This window comes from Quercus robur, chromosome 11, assembly GCF_932294415.1.
Source record: "Quercus robur chromosome 11, dhQueRobu3.1, whole genome shotgun sequence".
Taxonomy (NCBI): domain Eukaryota; kingdom Viridiplantae; phylum Streptophyta; class Magnoliopsida; order Fagales; family Fagaceae; genus Quercus; species Quercus robur.
Genome location: NC_065544.1, coordinates 7,280,444 through 7,296,764, shown reverse-complemented (window position 1 = coordinate 7,296,764; position 16,321 = coordinate 7,280,444). Strand labels below are relative to the sequence as shown.

At 33.5% G+C, this 16,321-nt stretch overlaps 1 protein-coding gene and 1 long non-coding RNA gene across 4 annotated transcripts in view; one reads left to right on the top strand and one right to left on the bottom strand.

Moving 5' to 3' along the window:
* The window catches only part of LOC126707733 (cyclic nucleotide-gated ion channel 1-like), a 140,207-nt gene that overhangs the window by 45,627 nt on the left and 78,259 nt on the right, over positions 1 to 16,321 (top strand). For 2 of the 3 annotated variants that reach the window (XM_050407599.1, XM_050407602.1), the window contains 2 exons: positions 213 to 295; positions 6,678 to 6,890. In XM_050407599.1, coding sequence (XP_050263556.1) covers positions 213 to 295; positions 6,678 to 6,890 — 296 coding nt within the window. The remainder of the gene's footprint in view (positions 1 to 212; positions 296 to 6,677; positions 6,891 to 16,321) is intronic. The other variant, XM_050407601.1, reaches the window with a different exon arrangement.
* LOC126707737 (uncharacterized) lies at positions 12,459 to 14,712 on the bottom strand. The gene is made up of 4 exons (XR_007649051.1): positions 14,608 to 14,712; positions 13,184 to 13,246; positions 12,988 to 13,056; positions 12,459 to 12,881 (listed from the first exon to the last, which is right to left on the bottom strand). It is a non-coding gene; the product is annotated as an uncharacterized LOC126707737 (long non-coding RNA).

Sequence of the window (16,321 nt, the reverse complement as noted above, 5' to 3'; positions counted from 1 at the left end):
AAATAGAAATAGTTTTTTTAGCTGATTTTTTTTTTTTTAAATAATGCTGATGTTTTAAAAATACTGATGACGTGGAGCGGGAAATAAAAATAGTTTTTTTTAGTTGAATTTTTTTTTAATAATACTGATGTTTTAAAAATAATGATAACGTAGAAAATAATTTATTCATAATTTGGCTTTTCCAGAACTAAAATCCCGGCTCCTTTATGCAGATATGTGGCAAACGGCTGTCAGAAAATATTTCTTGCATCTACACTTTCTATTTGACATCTCAGGTTTTCTTCCCATCCCACAGGTAACGGAGTCAGCTAAAGCTAAATTATTGGTTGCAAAATACTTTTTCACATCTTCTTGTAGTTTGGGGCTAACAAAAGCACATCCATGCATACAAAAATTTAACGACACAAAAATGTAACATAGTTCAACAAATCACATGTTTACTTTCACATGCAACAACAATTAAAATTTATTATCAATGACAAATATTACACATTTGATAAATTTTTATAGACCCCACTTACGAATTAACTTACAAATGTCAATGCACTCACAATCCTTTAAAAAACACAAATTAACCTAAATCTCATTAAGCTCAAAATAAATTCTCAAATATTTTGTTGGGAAAAAGAGTCAATTAATAGATATAACACACAACAGAACTATTTCCTTGCCCCCTGTTTGTTCAAATTCAATGGAAGCTTCAAATAAATTAGCCAATAACTATTTCCTTGCCCCCTGTTTGTTCAAATTCCTTGTCCTTCCCCTAGAATCCACTCTAGGTTGAAGGAGCAGCCAGGCACTTCCTGAGCAGCCGAAAACATAAAAATTTAGCAACAACCCAGAATCAAAATACCAATTTTTCATTGGATATTTTGTATATCTAAATAAATTGTAATACAAGTTTGATCCCATTTTGGTAGTGGAAGAATGTTGTTTGATCACTTTGGTAGTGGAAGACGTAATTTAATTCCACTTTGCAAGTTGAAGAGTGTTATTATCTCTTTAGAAGAGATAATGTGAAAGAAATAATCGAAAATCAAGTGGAAAATGAATTTATGACATTCTGGATAGACGTTGAGTTGATTGAAATTGTGTTTTTGAATGATTGAACATCTAACAAATGTCTTATGAAATTATACAAAAATTGCGGCTTTTTACAAAATTATTGCCAAGAGTTACACCATTTGATATTTAAACATTTATGAATATTTGGAGATTGTTTTTAATATTTTTTTAGCCCTTGTAACATTTTATTTCTGAATTTTCATGGTCTATATTATATAGACGAACCCAGGTGGGGCCCAAGGGGGCCCGGGCCCCCCCTATGTCCAATTTTTATTTTTATTTTTTATAGTTATTATATATTTTATTTTTGTAGTTGGATCCCTTCTCTCTGATCAGTCTAACTAGCCTAACTCAAATAACAACTATCCAACCCAAAAACTTAACAAAAACAATAAAAACTTTCACAATGGTGATTATATTTTAGCAAATAAACTAGTTTACCGTCAAAGAACAAAAAAATCATGTGTTATTGGAAAAGCTAAAGTTAAATTTTTTGCAACTACAGTAAACTAGTATAAATAACCAATTGATTGTAGCAAGTTTTTAAAAATAAATTACAATATTTTATTAAGATTATTATCTCTTCCTTCAATTAAAAAAATCAAATTCTCTTTCTTCATTTATTATTTTAATGAGTTGTTTATATTATTTTAAATAAAGGGATAAAAAAATAGAACATTTGATATTTGGTGTATTGTAAAGTGAGATGATAAAATAGATAAAGTAGTTTTTGGAGGTACTAAAAGATAAAATTTTGAATGCTCTAACTTCAACAACACAAAAAAAAAAAAAAAAAAAAAAAAAATCATAACCAACCTAGTATTAAAAAAAACATTATTTTATTTTTGTTTTTGTCTTTGTTGGTAGATGATTCCATCTTAATGTATTTAGAAACAACTATTTTGTGTACTTATAATTTTTTAATATTATATGGATGCCTATTTGGAGGGTTTTTTTTTTTTTTTTTTCTTTATACTCTGGCCCCGCTAGCTTAAAATCCTGAGTTCGTCACTATATATAATATATAAACTCTCATTATTCTCCCTAACAAAAAATTTTAGAAACACTAGGTATTCTCCAAAGTTGCAATTTGTAAAGCCCAATAGGATTGGTTGTATATTGTGGACAAGTTTGCAATAGCCTTTTTAGCTACTTGAGTATGGGGGAAAATATTATTTGAGGAAAGCAATTTTGTCGTATCTACAAGCCATTGAAGTGCAGTTGAGTTTGATATCGAGGCTGCAGATTCAACAGTTCTTGAACAGTTTCTTGTGTCTTCAATATATTCCACTTGTTTATGAATATGAACACACTTAAACTAAGACTCAAATACATAAAAAAATGCGTTTTGATTCAGATTATGCCAACATACAAAAATATGACCAAACAATACTCAATATGTTTGTCCGTACAAATAAACAAAAAATCATGCGCTTGTATCTTTCGACCAAAAATCTAATAAGATATCTGTCAACCTTCAAACACAATCACATTTTTGCATATGTTTCAGTTCTTAATCAATATATATATATATATATATATATATATATATATATATATATATAAGCAAAGACCTCATGCGGGAGAACATGAGATTCTATCATATGACGCACTCTTTGATTAACTTTGAGTCTTTGGGTATGAGTAGGCTATGACCAAGGAAAGGGGCTTGCTTTTTTTATTTAGTGACAGCGCTAGCAGCTTACGGTTTTAATGTTGAAATCAAACGTTTTGAATTTTGTGAAGGTTGTGATTGACTTTCAATCTTTGGGTGTTTTGGGATTTTGGTGTGGGAAAGTCATAAATGTAATTTGTTTTAGAACTAAAGAGAAAGAAAAAGAAACTTTCTATTTGATTATTTATGAAGTTAGCTATTTTTTTATTATATTGTTTTAGAACTCATAATTGGTAGGTTCCTTTGTAGGTTTTTTACTGCTATTTTGTGGGGGTATGAGACATAGTGATAAAAATAAAAAACACGATGATGATTTTAAAGTGTTTTTTGCTTTTATATATATATATATATATATATATATATATATATATATATATATAGGATACAGAAGCCAAATAAAGTTAATTAAATTTTTATAACTGGATTTTTTTTTAGCCAATTTCTCTTTGTTTAATCATGTTCGCTTTATGTTGATACTTACAAATGATTTCCTTAATTTCATTGAGATAATAAATTGAGTTTTAAGATTGGGGTCTCTATATTTGGTTGTGAGAATGATGTGTTTGAGGAAGTGTTTGGATATAAAATTATTTTATACTTTAAATTCTTATTTATAGATTCCAAAATCATTTAATCAGTTTAAAAAATAAAATCTACTTTTAACAATAAATATTATAATATGTTATAGTCTTTTTGTGTTATACAATTTTTTTATAAATAAAATATGAATTAAGAAAATTAAGTTTCAAAGTATACAACAATATTATGAGCAAACATAAATATTATATAACAAAACATGCATTATATATAGGTTTTAGTATATATAAAAATGATTTCAAATGAAATTGAAAAGTATTCGCATATTACGCGGGACATCATCTAATCTATATATATATATAAAACCGAAGCTTTTGAAGCTCCCACAATTTTCCACGTCAGCACAATATTTAAATTAAATTTAAATTAAATTAAATTTTCCACCTCATCACTGTTTTCCTTTTCCAATGCAAATTAGACTTCTAGCCAAATAAGGACACTCTCCCACCGCCTCTACTTTCTCCTATTTAAGAATTGCTTGCGTAGAAAACCTAAGCCCCAAAAACTTATTTTTGCCGCAACACAATTTTCTCCTTAAAACTTATTTTTCTTCAAGATTTTTTTGAGGGCGGCTCATGCTTCACAATTCACATATTCCACTTATGTATTGGACTCCTCTCCTTCTTCGGTCAATGCATCAAGGTTAGGGTTATTTGATTTGTTCAATAAAAATTATAGATTTGTTGCTTTTTCTTATAAGTTTGTCAATTGTTGTTTTGTTTATTTAATTGCTGGGCCTGAATCTTTTAATTAAATCTTCAAATTTTTATTGAACAAATCAAATAACCCTAACCTTGATGCATTGACTGAAGAAGGAGAGGAGTCCAATACATAAGTGGAAAAGCTATAATCATGGATTCCCTTCTTTCTATTGTATTTCTCTATTGCGTAATTATATATATATATATATATATATATATATATATATATATATATATATATATATATATATATATATTGTTTTATTTCAATACTTTTGAAGCTTTGAATCTTCTGATTTTTTTTAAAATTTTTTTTTTTTTGGCCTTTTGGAAGTTTTAACATCATAACTTTTGGGTTTTATTTTTTCTATTATCATAAATTATCTAGAAGATTTCAATGAATATCCATGGATTATTCTTTTTGAGGGTAACCCATCTTTATCTTATATTTCTATTCCTAACTTTTTTTTCCTATATTTTTTCTTTAATTGTCCGTGTTTACGTCTCTTTTGTTTTTCTTATTTTTTCTTTAATTGTCCGTGTTTATGTCTCTTTTTGTGTGAGTATGTGTCATCGTATCTGGGTACTTAGGCAAAATCTATAAAGACTAAATATGCTTTTTTTTTTTGGTAATGAATCCTGTGTTTTTCATGACTTTAGTGAGTCATATTCTTAATGATTGAAATGGTTTTGTTTGACGTGGATTTTGTTCATATTGGTTTCAAAGTTTATTTCTTGGCTTATATTATAGATTGTAATATATTTATTCATCAAACTGTTTAGTTGAGTTTGTTTTCGAAATTGTTTTCAGTGTTGGACATTTTCTTGAAGCATGTTGGTATCATATATTAAAATACTGTTAAGTTTTAACATCATAACTTTTGGATTTTATTTTTTCTATTATCAGAAATTATCTAGAAGATTTCAATGAATATCCATGGATTATTCTTTTTGAGGGTAACCCATCTTTATCTTATATTTCTATTCCTAACTTTTTATTCCTATATTTGTTCTTTAATTGTCCGTGTTTACGTCTCTTTTGTTTTTCTTATTTTTTCTTTAATTGTCCGTGTTTATGTCTCTTTTTGTGTGAGTATGTGTCATCGTATCTGGGTACTTAGGCAAAATCTATAAAGACTAAATATGCTTTTTTTTTTTGGTAATGAATCCTGTGTTTTTCATGACTTTAGTGAGTCATATTCTTAATGATTGAAATGGTTTTGTTTGACGTGGATTTTGTTCATATTGGTTTCAAAGTTTATTTCTTGGCTTATATTATAGATTGTAATATATTTATTCATCAAACTGTTTAGTTGAGTTTGTTTTCGAAATTGTTTTCAGTGTTGGACATTTTCTTGAAGCATGTTGGTATCATATATTAAAATACTGTTAAGTTTTAACATCATAACTTTTGGGTTTTATTTTTTCTATTATCAGAAATTATCTAGAAGATTTCAATGAATATCCATGGATTATTCTTTTTGAGGGTAACCCATCTTTATCTTATATTTCTATTCCTAACTTTTTTTCCTATATTTTTTCTTTAATTGTCCGTGTTTACGTCTCTTTTGTTTTTCTTATTTTTTCTTTAATTGTCCGTGTTTATGTCTCTTTTTGTGTGAGTATGTGTCATCGTATCTGGGTACTTAGGCAAAATCTATAAAGACTAAATATGCTTTTTTTTTTTGGTAATGAATCCTGTGTTTTTCATGACTTTAGTGAGTCATATTCTTAATGATTGAAATGGTTTTGTTTGACGTGGATTTTGTTCATATTGGTTTCAAAGTTTATTTCTTGGCTTATATTATAGATTGTAATATATTTATTCATCAAACTGTTTAGTTGAGTTTGTTTTCGAAATTGTTTTCAGTGTTGGACATTTTCTTGAAGCATGTTGGTATCATTTATTAAAATACTGTTAAGTTGATAATAATAATAATAATATAGTTTAATAAATGTCTGAAACGTATAGCTGTTAACAAATGTTTTAGCTATATGATTTTATTTTACAAATTCAATTTTGGTGTTGTAGTAAAATAAATAAAGATTAAATTATATATTGTACTCAATACATTTCCCGTGCATCGCACGGGTTAGCGACTAGTTACTTATTAATAATAGTGCCTAGATCACGCTCTAACACATTAAAAATTTGTTTCAATTCAAATTAGGCCAACATACAAAAATATAACCCTAACAATAATCAATGCGCTTGTCCGTAAAAATAAAAAATAAATAAAAAAAATCGTTCGCCTGTATCTTTTGACCACAAAACCAATAAGATATCTGTCAACCTCTAAACATAACCACATCTTTTTCTTTTTCTTTTTGGCATATATTTAATTCTTAATTACTTATGAATGGCAGTACCTACATACGGCTATAACACCTAATTTTTAAAGCACAAATAATACATTAATACTAATTCTTTTATAAGGAACACTAAATTATTTCTTTGACAAATAAAACATTTTTCTTCCATAACAAAAGGTTTCAAATAGAATAATTATAAGTTTAAAGCAGAAATTTGATGCAAATTCTTATACACCCATACTATCTTCTTTAAATTAACATTGTCCTACACATAATTAGATTTTATTCATCGCCTCTAAACATGGAACTACTTGTAATTTGTTCAGGTGGTAATTTCATGCATACTCTTAGACATGAGAGTCATGAAATCTTTAAAAGCATTACGGATCTTAAACTTTTTTATTTTCATCCAATATTGGCCAAGAGTTTTTCAAATTTACCTGTCAAGGAAGGATCTGGGATCAAATGAAGAGATACTTGGTAAAAAGCTATGGGTCCGAGGTCCAGTGAATTTCTTTCTATACATCATTGCCGGTCATGTAAGTTTGATTGTGTAGAAATTTCATATTCATTAAATTTAATCTTGGCAAGTGTGCAAGTGTTGATTATTTTATCCATGTTCGTTCGCTTTCCTGATAAGATTTCGATTAACCATTATATGTATATATATATATATATATATATATATATATATATATATATAGAGAGAGAGAGAGAGAGAGAGAGAGAGAGATATTAAACATATATTAGCCCAATGTAATAGGACCAAACCCAATCCTGCTTGTACTAGTAGTCTAGGATTTAGTCGTCTATATATACTCATGTTAGGGTTCATTGTAACACAGGAGGTTATTGTACTACACTCTCATACATAATAAAGATGTAGCCCTTAAGAGATTCCTCAGTGGATGTAGGCCGTCAAGGCTGAACCACGTAACCCTTGTGTTCTCGGTATTCCTATTCTATACTTCCTCTTCCGCATCCACTCTAGCATATTCAATATGGTGTATCAATGCTAATATTTAACATGGTATCAGAGCCAAACTTCGTTCTTGGCATCAAACAAACATCTCTACACAACAAAGAAGATTCTCACGTGCATACCACCATTTGTAGTCACACATGTTTGTCTGCTGGATCTAGACTCCACGGCATCTCGCAGCTGCCACCATGGCTCTGTGCTGTGTCAAAATCCAACAACCAAGCAATTCATGTCTCTCCCTATCAGATATATGCACATCAAGCCTTCGCCTCATGAAACCAACAAGACATACGTGCTCCACGGCATATCGCGACCAAAACCCAGAAACCCGACCTCCAACGGCAGTCGCATACGCCCCCACGTACGAACAACGACTCTTGGAACACTCACACGCACCGCCTCAGATTCCTGACTTCCAGAACGTGTTCTTGGTACATGCGCCGCCATGACGGCCTCCTCGTCCACCGATCTACAGAACTTGAGATTCCGGCCCTTATCCGACCTTACACGCGCCTCCACGCGCCTCCCTAGTTTCTGGTTTCTCCTCCACGCGCTGATGGAACAGCCACGCGCCGAAAACTGTGATGCTGTCATCCATGACGTCATCTAATGACGTCAGCGCATGCCACACACGCCCTAGTCCACGTCATCAGACACGTCATCAGCCACGTCAGTAGTGTCGCCTCGTCAGCACCACGTCACCTAGCTGACCGATTGACCCGGCCGACCTGACCCGGACCACCCGGATCTGACCCGTGAGCACTGACTGTTGACTTGACTAGGATCCGTTGACTTTGATTTTTTACATTGACCTTTGACCAAAAGTCAAAATTTCCGAAAGGGCCTATCTTGCTTAGTTTTTCGCGTAGATTTCGATTTTGGGCTTCGTTTTTGCATTTGAGACTCCAAAATCAGTCAATTGGCACATTCTTCATTGTGGTTTCTTCAAAGGCATTCTTCACGGCATCCCCAAGTGATCTTCTCATGCTTATCCAACTTCAAGCCTCCATCGAGCTTCCGCCTTAAGTTTGAGGGAGGGTGTTAGAGATATATATTAAACATATATTAGCCCAATGTAATAGGCCCAAGCCCAATCCTGCTTGTACTAGTAGTCTAGGATTTAGTCGCCTATATATACTCATGTTAGGGTTCATTGTAATACAGGAGGTTATTGTACTACACTCTCATACATAATAAAGATGTAACCCTTAAGGGATTCCTTCATGGATGTAGGGCGTCAAGGTTGAATCACGTAACCCTCGTGTTCTTGGTGTTCCTATTCTATGCTTCATCTTCCGCATCCACTCTAGCATATTCAACATGGTGTATCAATGCTAATGTGTTTACTTTTTTTTCACAAATCTATCACTAAATTATATATCTCGTTATAAATATACTTTTTATGCTTGCTAAATATCAAAATAATCTTTTTTTGATAACATACTATAGAGATTTTATTGACAGGAAAAAAAAAAAGAAAAAAACCAGGCATCAATAACTATCTCATCTAGAATAGAATATAACTTCAAATTATTTTTATTTTAAAATTATATGTTAAATGATTTTATAGGTCAAAAAAAAAAATTAGTGCATAATATTCTATTAAAATGAAATATGGCATGCTAGTAGAAGAATAAGAGCGTTTATCTACGTGGAATTTGTAAAATATTAATTCAATACGAAGTTGTTAAGAAATTCACATTAGAAAAAAGTTATATCAAGTATAACATGATTATGTCATTATTGCTTCGTCTATTTTGGAGTAAAATATATTACATGTGAAACATTTTCAATAAAATATTTTCAAGCGTTTGGTATGACATGTAAATTTTTTCAAGAAAACTAATAAAATTGGTGACTCAGCCATTGGAGCCGATGGTGTCGAAGGTTCGGTGACTAGACTGTTGGAACTGATAGCTGGAAAGGTGGCTACAATGACCAGACTATCAGCAACTGCTATTACAACAGTGTCTCTGGTGACTAGATTGCCAGTAGCGGTGGTCGAAATGGTATTTCCGGCCATCGGATCAGTAGCACTGATGGCCAAAACAATGACTTCAGTTATCGGACCTCCGACACTAGTCACCAGAATGGTGTCTTCGGTTACCAAACCTTGGCACTAGTTGCTAGAGAGGTAACTTCGATCTTTGGAGAGGTGGCTCTAAGCACCAGACCCTTGAGAGACCGCACCTCCAATCCAACCCTTTGTTTGAATTAATAGGGTTTTGGGCATAACCCACACAAATGGGTGGTCTTGTTGGTGCCTCTCAAGAGATAGTAAAGGTTCTATTATTGCTATCATCCCTCCTAGAAAAATAAGAAAACCAAAAAGAATTGAAAAGGTACATCACTTTTATTGATGAAGGGAAAAATGCCCATACACCTCTTGGACTTTGAACTAGTGGCCAAAACACCCCCCTCAACTTTTATATTGGCCAATTTACTCCTTAAACCATTCACAACTAGAAAGTCAATAGTCTAGTTAGTCTCAAGTTAAAACACTAATAGAATAGGCACATGAAACGAACGAAATTGGAAAATAGGCCTAATTTCCCAACTATCTAGTTAATAGGTCCGGTTTTGAAACAAATTGGGTCAGTAACATCTCGACTTTCTGACAGTCGATTTTAGGCCTTGTAAATCGACTCTCACAGAGTCGGTTTTGGTTGTCCGTGACATCTGATGTGGCAAAATTGCCAGGTGGCAGCCATCTAAAAATCGACCATCAGAGAGTCGATTTCCATGTTGGTGTCACGTGCCATTGACGTGGACTGACGTGGAGCACGACCTGGAAACCGAGTGTGTGAAGGTCGATTTCTAATAGGATATTTTTGAATTTAAGGCTCTCTTTCAGTCGTCCACCCACTCACTCTCCCTCATCAGTCAAACGCCTCTACAGACTCTCGCTCACCCTCACTCACCCTCTCCTTCTCTCACTCTCTCAGCGTCACCGTCACCGTCGCCGACGCCAGCCCAACCCACTCACCCACCCACTCACTCTCCCTCATCAGTCAAACGCCTCACTCACCCTCTCAGCAAACCGACACTGTCAGTCACCCTCTCCTCCTCTCACTCTCTCAGCGTCACCGTCGCCGACGCCGGCCCCAACCCACTCACCCTCTCAGCCTCACCGACCCAGCCTCAGTCACTCTCTCGCTCACCTACGCGGTATCTGAAAGAAATAGAAGAAAAAAAGGTGAGTCAGTTCGTTTTGTTTGTTTGTTTGTATTTTTTTTTTTTTTTTTTTTTTGTATAAGAAGCATTCTTCTTCATTCCCAGATTGTTGCTTCAATTCGTTCCCATTTTTCAAGTATGCCATTTCTCACTTAGTTTTTTAGATTCGAATTTTATGTTCTTAAGACAAATTTCGAAGACCCATTTAGATAACATCAGTATTTTTTTATTTCTTTTTGTTTGAGTATATTATTGTGATGAAGGAGGACAAAAAAATGGCATGACATGTGGTGTAGCTTTGAAGGGGATGAATTTGGGTATTTGATTGCAGATAACACACATGCATCAGATTCATCTGAGATATGTGTTAAATCTTGTCTCCTGTAAAATGTATCCAATGGTTATGTATATTTAGTAGATTTTCTGCAATGTCTTATGATAAGTTCACGGATACATTATATGCTGGTTTATATTTTGTATTTTGTGGTTTCATTATGTATTATTATTGACAATATGTTTTAGGTTGTTTTTGTTTTTGTTTTCAATAATGTCTAGTACTAATTGCTTATCATTTTTGTGCAGTATGGCTGCTGCAAATGCTGGAGAGATTAACCATGCGCAGCCTGGCCCCATTGACACGTCAGTGTTGACGTTGCAGCCCAACCATCGATCAGAAGCCATTTGGAATGGGCAGGTAAAACACACCACTAAAGATTTCACTTTTTTTTGTGTGTGGTGAATTTTGTTTTTTGAACCTGGACAGTTTGTTTCTAAGTCTTTTCTTTCTATGAATATTACATGTTTATTTAGAAAAAACGAATCATAGGTTGTTGCTCTTGTTATATTGTTTTATTGATGGCTAGTGAATTGTAAGTAATAGTTTCTCAGTTTATTAATTTCTAGAAGGGAGTTACTACATGTAAGACCCGACGCTCTAGACCAATCAAACATGAGTTCAAATTAGCAATGATTCCAACTACACCTTTAATTATTCTGAATCTTAAAAAATACGACTATCTTAGTCCTTCCACCATAGCCACATCAAACATAACGGGAAAAGTTACAAATATTTGATAAGTGCTCCCTGAACTAATTCCTCCAAGTGAACAAGAGATCAACTACCCTTCTTGGTAACACCCATTAAATCCCAAATGCTCTAAATACTAGATCCATAAAGCATATGCAATATCACTAGGGATCAACAAATGATCTACCGTCTCCCCACTACACTGGCACATGTAACACCAACCAGCTAAGTAGAAACCTCGCTCGATGAGATTATCACAAGTAAAAAATCTTCCCCCAAAGAGATTAATTAAATTCAGCATTTCTTATTTGTTCAAGCTTTTGGTGCTAGTGATAGTTTATCATGATATAGATACTCTACCAGGCACTTCTTGCCTAGGTTTATATAGCATCAAACCATACAGAGTCTAGCAACAAAATTTTGGGTATTCTACTCTTCTTTGCAATGAGTTTTGAATATTTAGACAAAAAATGCGGCATGTAATAGATACATCAGTTGAGCTTTTTCTGATGAGGTGACTAGTAGCTAGGACTGATATTGGGTCGGGTTTACTATGACCCGAAACCCGACCCGACAGAAATCGGGGTTGTCTGTCTGAAACCCGATCCGACCCGGAAAATCGGGTCTGAAATCGGGTCGGTTTTCCGGGTCACGGGTTGGTTTTTTTTTTTTTTTTTTGCTGCTGCTGCTTGTTGGTTTCCATGAGCATTTAGTTACTATATTCTTTTTTGTAATAATAATCTCATTAAAAAAAAAAAATCCAATATCAAATCATTTTTAAAAAAAAATTATACTATTTAAAAAATATCCAATATGAAATCATTTAAAAAAAATTTTATGAAAATAAAAGCTAAAATCTCCTTAGCAAGCCACATTTATGACTATTAAATGGATACACACAATAAAAACACAAAACCAACAATATCTTCACTGAACCATCTGAGGTGCAAGTATGATATCTCTTCTTTCCATTCCTTCTCTTATGCAACTCCAAAACACACCAAACAAAAGAAAATAATATAGTCCTCCACATTCCATTCATTTATAACCTATCCACTCTAATTCATTTCATTCTGTTGTGAACTCTCCAAACAGTGTCAGAACTTTGAGAGAGCAAAACAAATGCATACAAACCAACACAAGCACTAAAGAGCCGGAAATGAAAAACTATGGCAAGATATCTAAAGCTTTACATTACAACAAAATGCTTAGTCGTGAAACAGATTACAGCAATCCATTGCTGGGCAGAATGCTTAGTTGTCAAAAAAAAGTTTCTTTTCAGTAATCCTGCATGTAAGCACTTCTTCAAGCTCCAACATTAAACTTGGCTTCATACACATGGGGTTGCTGCAAAAAAGAAATATTCTTTTAAATTATGAATGGATGCTATAATTGGTACTAACACCTTTAATCAAAGAAACGACAAAGAAATTGATTAGAGAGGCAAACTAACCTTAATTCTCTTCAAACTGTCATTTGTAGCTCTTTGTTTCTCAAGAGTGAGACACAAAGCTGGCAGTTCCTGCTCAATGAATTAGTAAATTATTAATATTTCAGTATTTAGGTATCTCCAATAAGACATTTAGATTAAGGAAACAACATAGGAGAAACAAGAAGATATCCCAGGAAAAGAAGTCAAAGAAACATACATTTTTCAAATTTATCCTTTCCGTCAATAGCAAACTTTCCTCCTCTCTAAGTTCAGCTAGCGACTGCCCAAAAAGAAGATAAAAACAAGGGATACGAATACAACTTTTTATTTTAATCATCACCAAAAGCTAGATAAACAAAGGACCAATGCAAAGTTAAGGCAATTTGTTCAAATAGAATCAACAACATTGGATGATGAATGAGAGAGCTCCTCTAAGTTTGGACAGAGCTTAAAAATAACTTCCACCTGATATTCCAAAAACATATTGCACAAAAAAATGTACAACTAAACAATTAAAAAGACATTTGCACTTGCACTTGCACTTCTACTATATTGCCTGTGTATATTTGTACTATAATTAGCATATCAGAAAGATGCGGACCTATTAGCTTAAAGCTTTACCCAATAAACCAAGTGGTACATGAGAGCATATGGAAATCAACTATTTCTATTTATAACACAGTTGTGTACACGCTAGAGCATTATATAGGTGGGTCAACCTATTTACTCCAACTACTTGTCATGTCGATATTTCTGATACATAAGCATTTAAGGATGCAAAATGGGTAGTTTAATGTGTATATATGCCCATGACGGATATTTGCTAGCAGTCATTAACATGTGCTAGTTTTACTGCTCAATGCAGACATTTTCACACATGGATAAGAAATAATCGAAATGGGTGGAACAAGAGCATCAAAAGTTGCATCAACATAGCAAACTAACAACACCAAACATTGAAATAGAACATGCAACAAACTTGGTAACAACTCTGCCAACACAGAAAACTACACAAAACAGTGACTGCACCACAGCAGATACAACGTCTTAATCTTTAAAAACAGTTGAAATAACTCCTCAATTAGCTCAAAGAACCCTGTTCTGACAGTTTCCAAGTTTGTTTATTCTTTGGATGAATAAATAAAAGGTATACATATAGTTTCCCCTTTCATAATTTATATGCAAATGTCAATAAATAGAATTTTTAGCTAAAATCAAAACCATTACATGTGAATATAACAGCAAAAAACATGACATACTTAAAGGACATGGGTTCTTTGGTTTAAGAAAATAAAGCAAACAGAACACTTAAAAAGTACACGAATCCAACAGAGAAACAGAGTAAAGCTTTCAAAGATGGGAGTGGCAGAGGTCTTTTGCCTTGGCGAAAATGCAAAATAGTGAAACCCCAAAGAGAGGCAGAAGAGCTCTTTAGTTTAAAACCTGAAAAAAAATCAAAATGGGTCCTTAAAAAAAACGATTCAAGCCAAAACCCACATCACAAAACGCAAGAAAATCAAACCCAAACAGAATATTCACATAGAAAAAAACCCCAAAATCCGAAAGTATTAAAAACCCAACTCTATTAACAAGAAACAGAGATAACAAGAAATAGGTTTAGCTATTTATTCTATGACTTACACAGAGACAAATGGAGCAAATAGCTTGAAATTGGCTTGTAAGGCTTTGAGGAATAAAGAGAGAGATGAGGGAGGCGGAGATTGCATAGAGACCACGTACGGTTTTTTTTCACAAACACAAAAATCGGGTTCAGACATAGGGTATTTATATGACCCGAAACCGACCCTAACCCGATAATAACCCGAAAATATAACCCGAAACCCGACCCGAATATTCTCAGACCCGCCCAAAACCTATCGGGTCGGTTTGGGTCGGGTCGGTTTTTGGGTGGGCCGGCTCAAGTGCTCACTCCTACTAGTAGCATTTGAAGGCTATGATTCATTAAAAAAAATAAAACCATACATTAGTTGAACAATGTCAAATAAATTTACCAAAATGATGAACATATCACAAAATAAACTCATGCATGTTCAACTCTATCATTTAGAAATTGTAATAAAGCCTGTCTGTATACTCTATAACCAACATCCTAAATTGGTTTTCAAATGTGCTTTAAAGGCATGATAATTATTTAAACGAATCCAGCTAGTCTGCCACTAATGGATTGAAAATCCAACTTGAGTGAATCAAAGGACTGGAAAATAATTGGGCAAGAACTTACCTGTTGTATGACAGCATCACGGTAAAACCTATATGAGTGGAGGAGCATCGCAACTCTATCAACTTGCAAGCAGTATATTCTACCATAGCTGTGAACAGTGACAATTATTAAATAATTGACTTTAGGGAACAATTTGAATATATTAGCAGGAGAAATTAAACAGTAAGAACCTAGACAGTGTGTTCAAAAGAACCTACACAGTGACAATATTGATATCTTCAGCAGCTAGGACAGGCTTACTGTTAGCCTCAGATTTAGCCATTGCCATGTCAAACCTTGGCAAGCGAATAAACCCTGCAGATGAAAGCTAAGAAGAAGAAATAGTAACTATGTTAGACCATGGGAGATGCTCAAAATTTCCACGCAGCTCTTAGTCTTATTTGCATCAAGGAACACCACAAAAGCTGCATTGATATATGTCTCAAGGAGGAAAAGAACTTTCTGTTCTAGACCCGTAGTTAAACCAAACATTATTTCTTTCTTTCATACTATTTATTCTGCCAAAACTAGGTAGACTGGTGAAAACAAATTATGTAGGGTCCCTTACACAGGTCATGGTTTTTAAGCCAAAACTTTCTATACGGCTTTGAGCTCTAGGGCAGGTTCTCCTTTCCCTTGGAAGAGTGTTTGGAAGATGAAGGCCCCAAAAAGGGTAACTTTCTTTGTATGGAAAGCTATCTTTGTATGATATTGGTTTCCAGCTCATTTTATCCTCCCCAAACCCCCTTACTGGAGAGCCATATATGGTATACATGAAGCTCAACACAGCCTGCAATTCCTGAACATGAAACCACCCCCCCCCCCAACAAAAGAAACTAACATCCCAAAAAAGACCCCATTACTGAACTTCATTCAGCCACACTTGCCTCCTTATCTAGGAAAAATCTAAACAATTGAAGAAAGTTGACAGCAAGAGGTGTCTCCCCACAACAACAGTCTTGCCAAAACTTCAACCGCTCGACCCATCACCAATATCATGCAGAATATAATGAGAATATAACGTTCAATATAAGTGTTCAAGATTAAAACTAAAAAAAATAAAAGATAAGTATATCTCTCGTGACCCACAATTTAAAAAAAAAAAATGATACGACAGGGACACGGGTGCAGAAG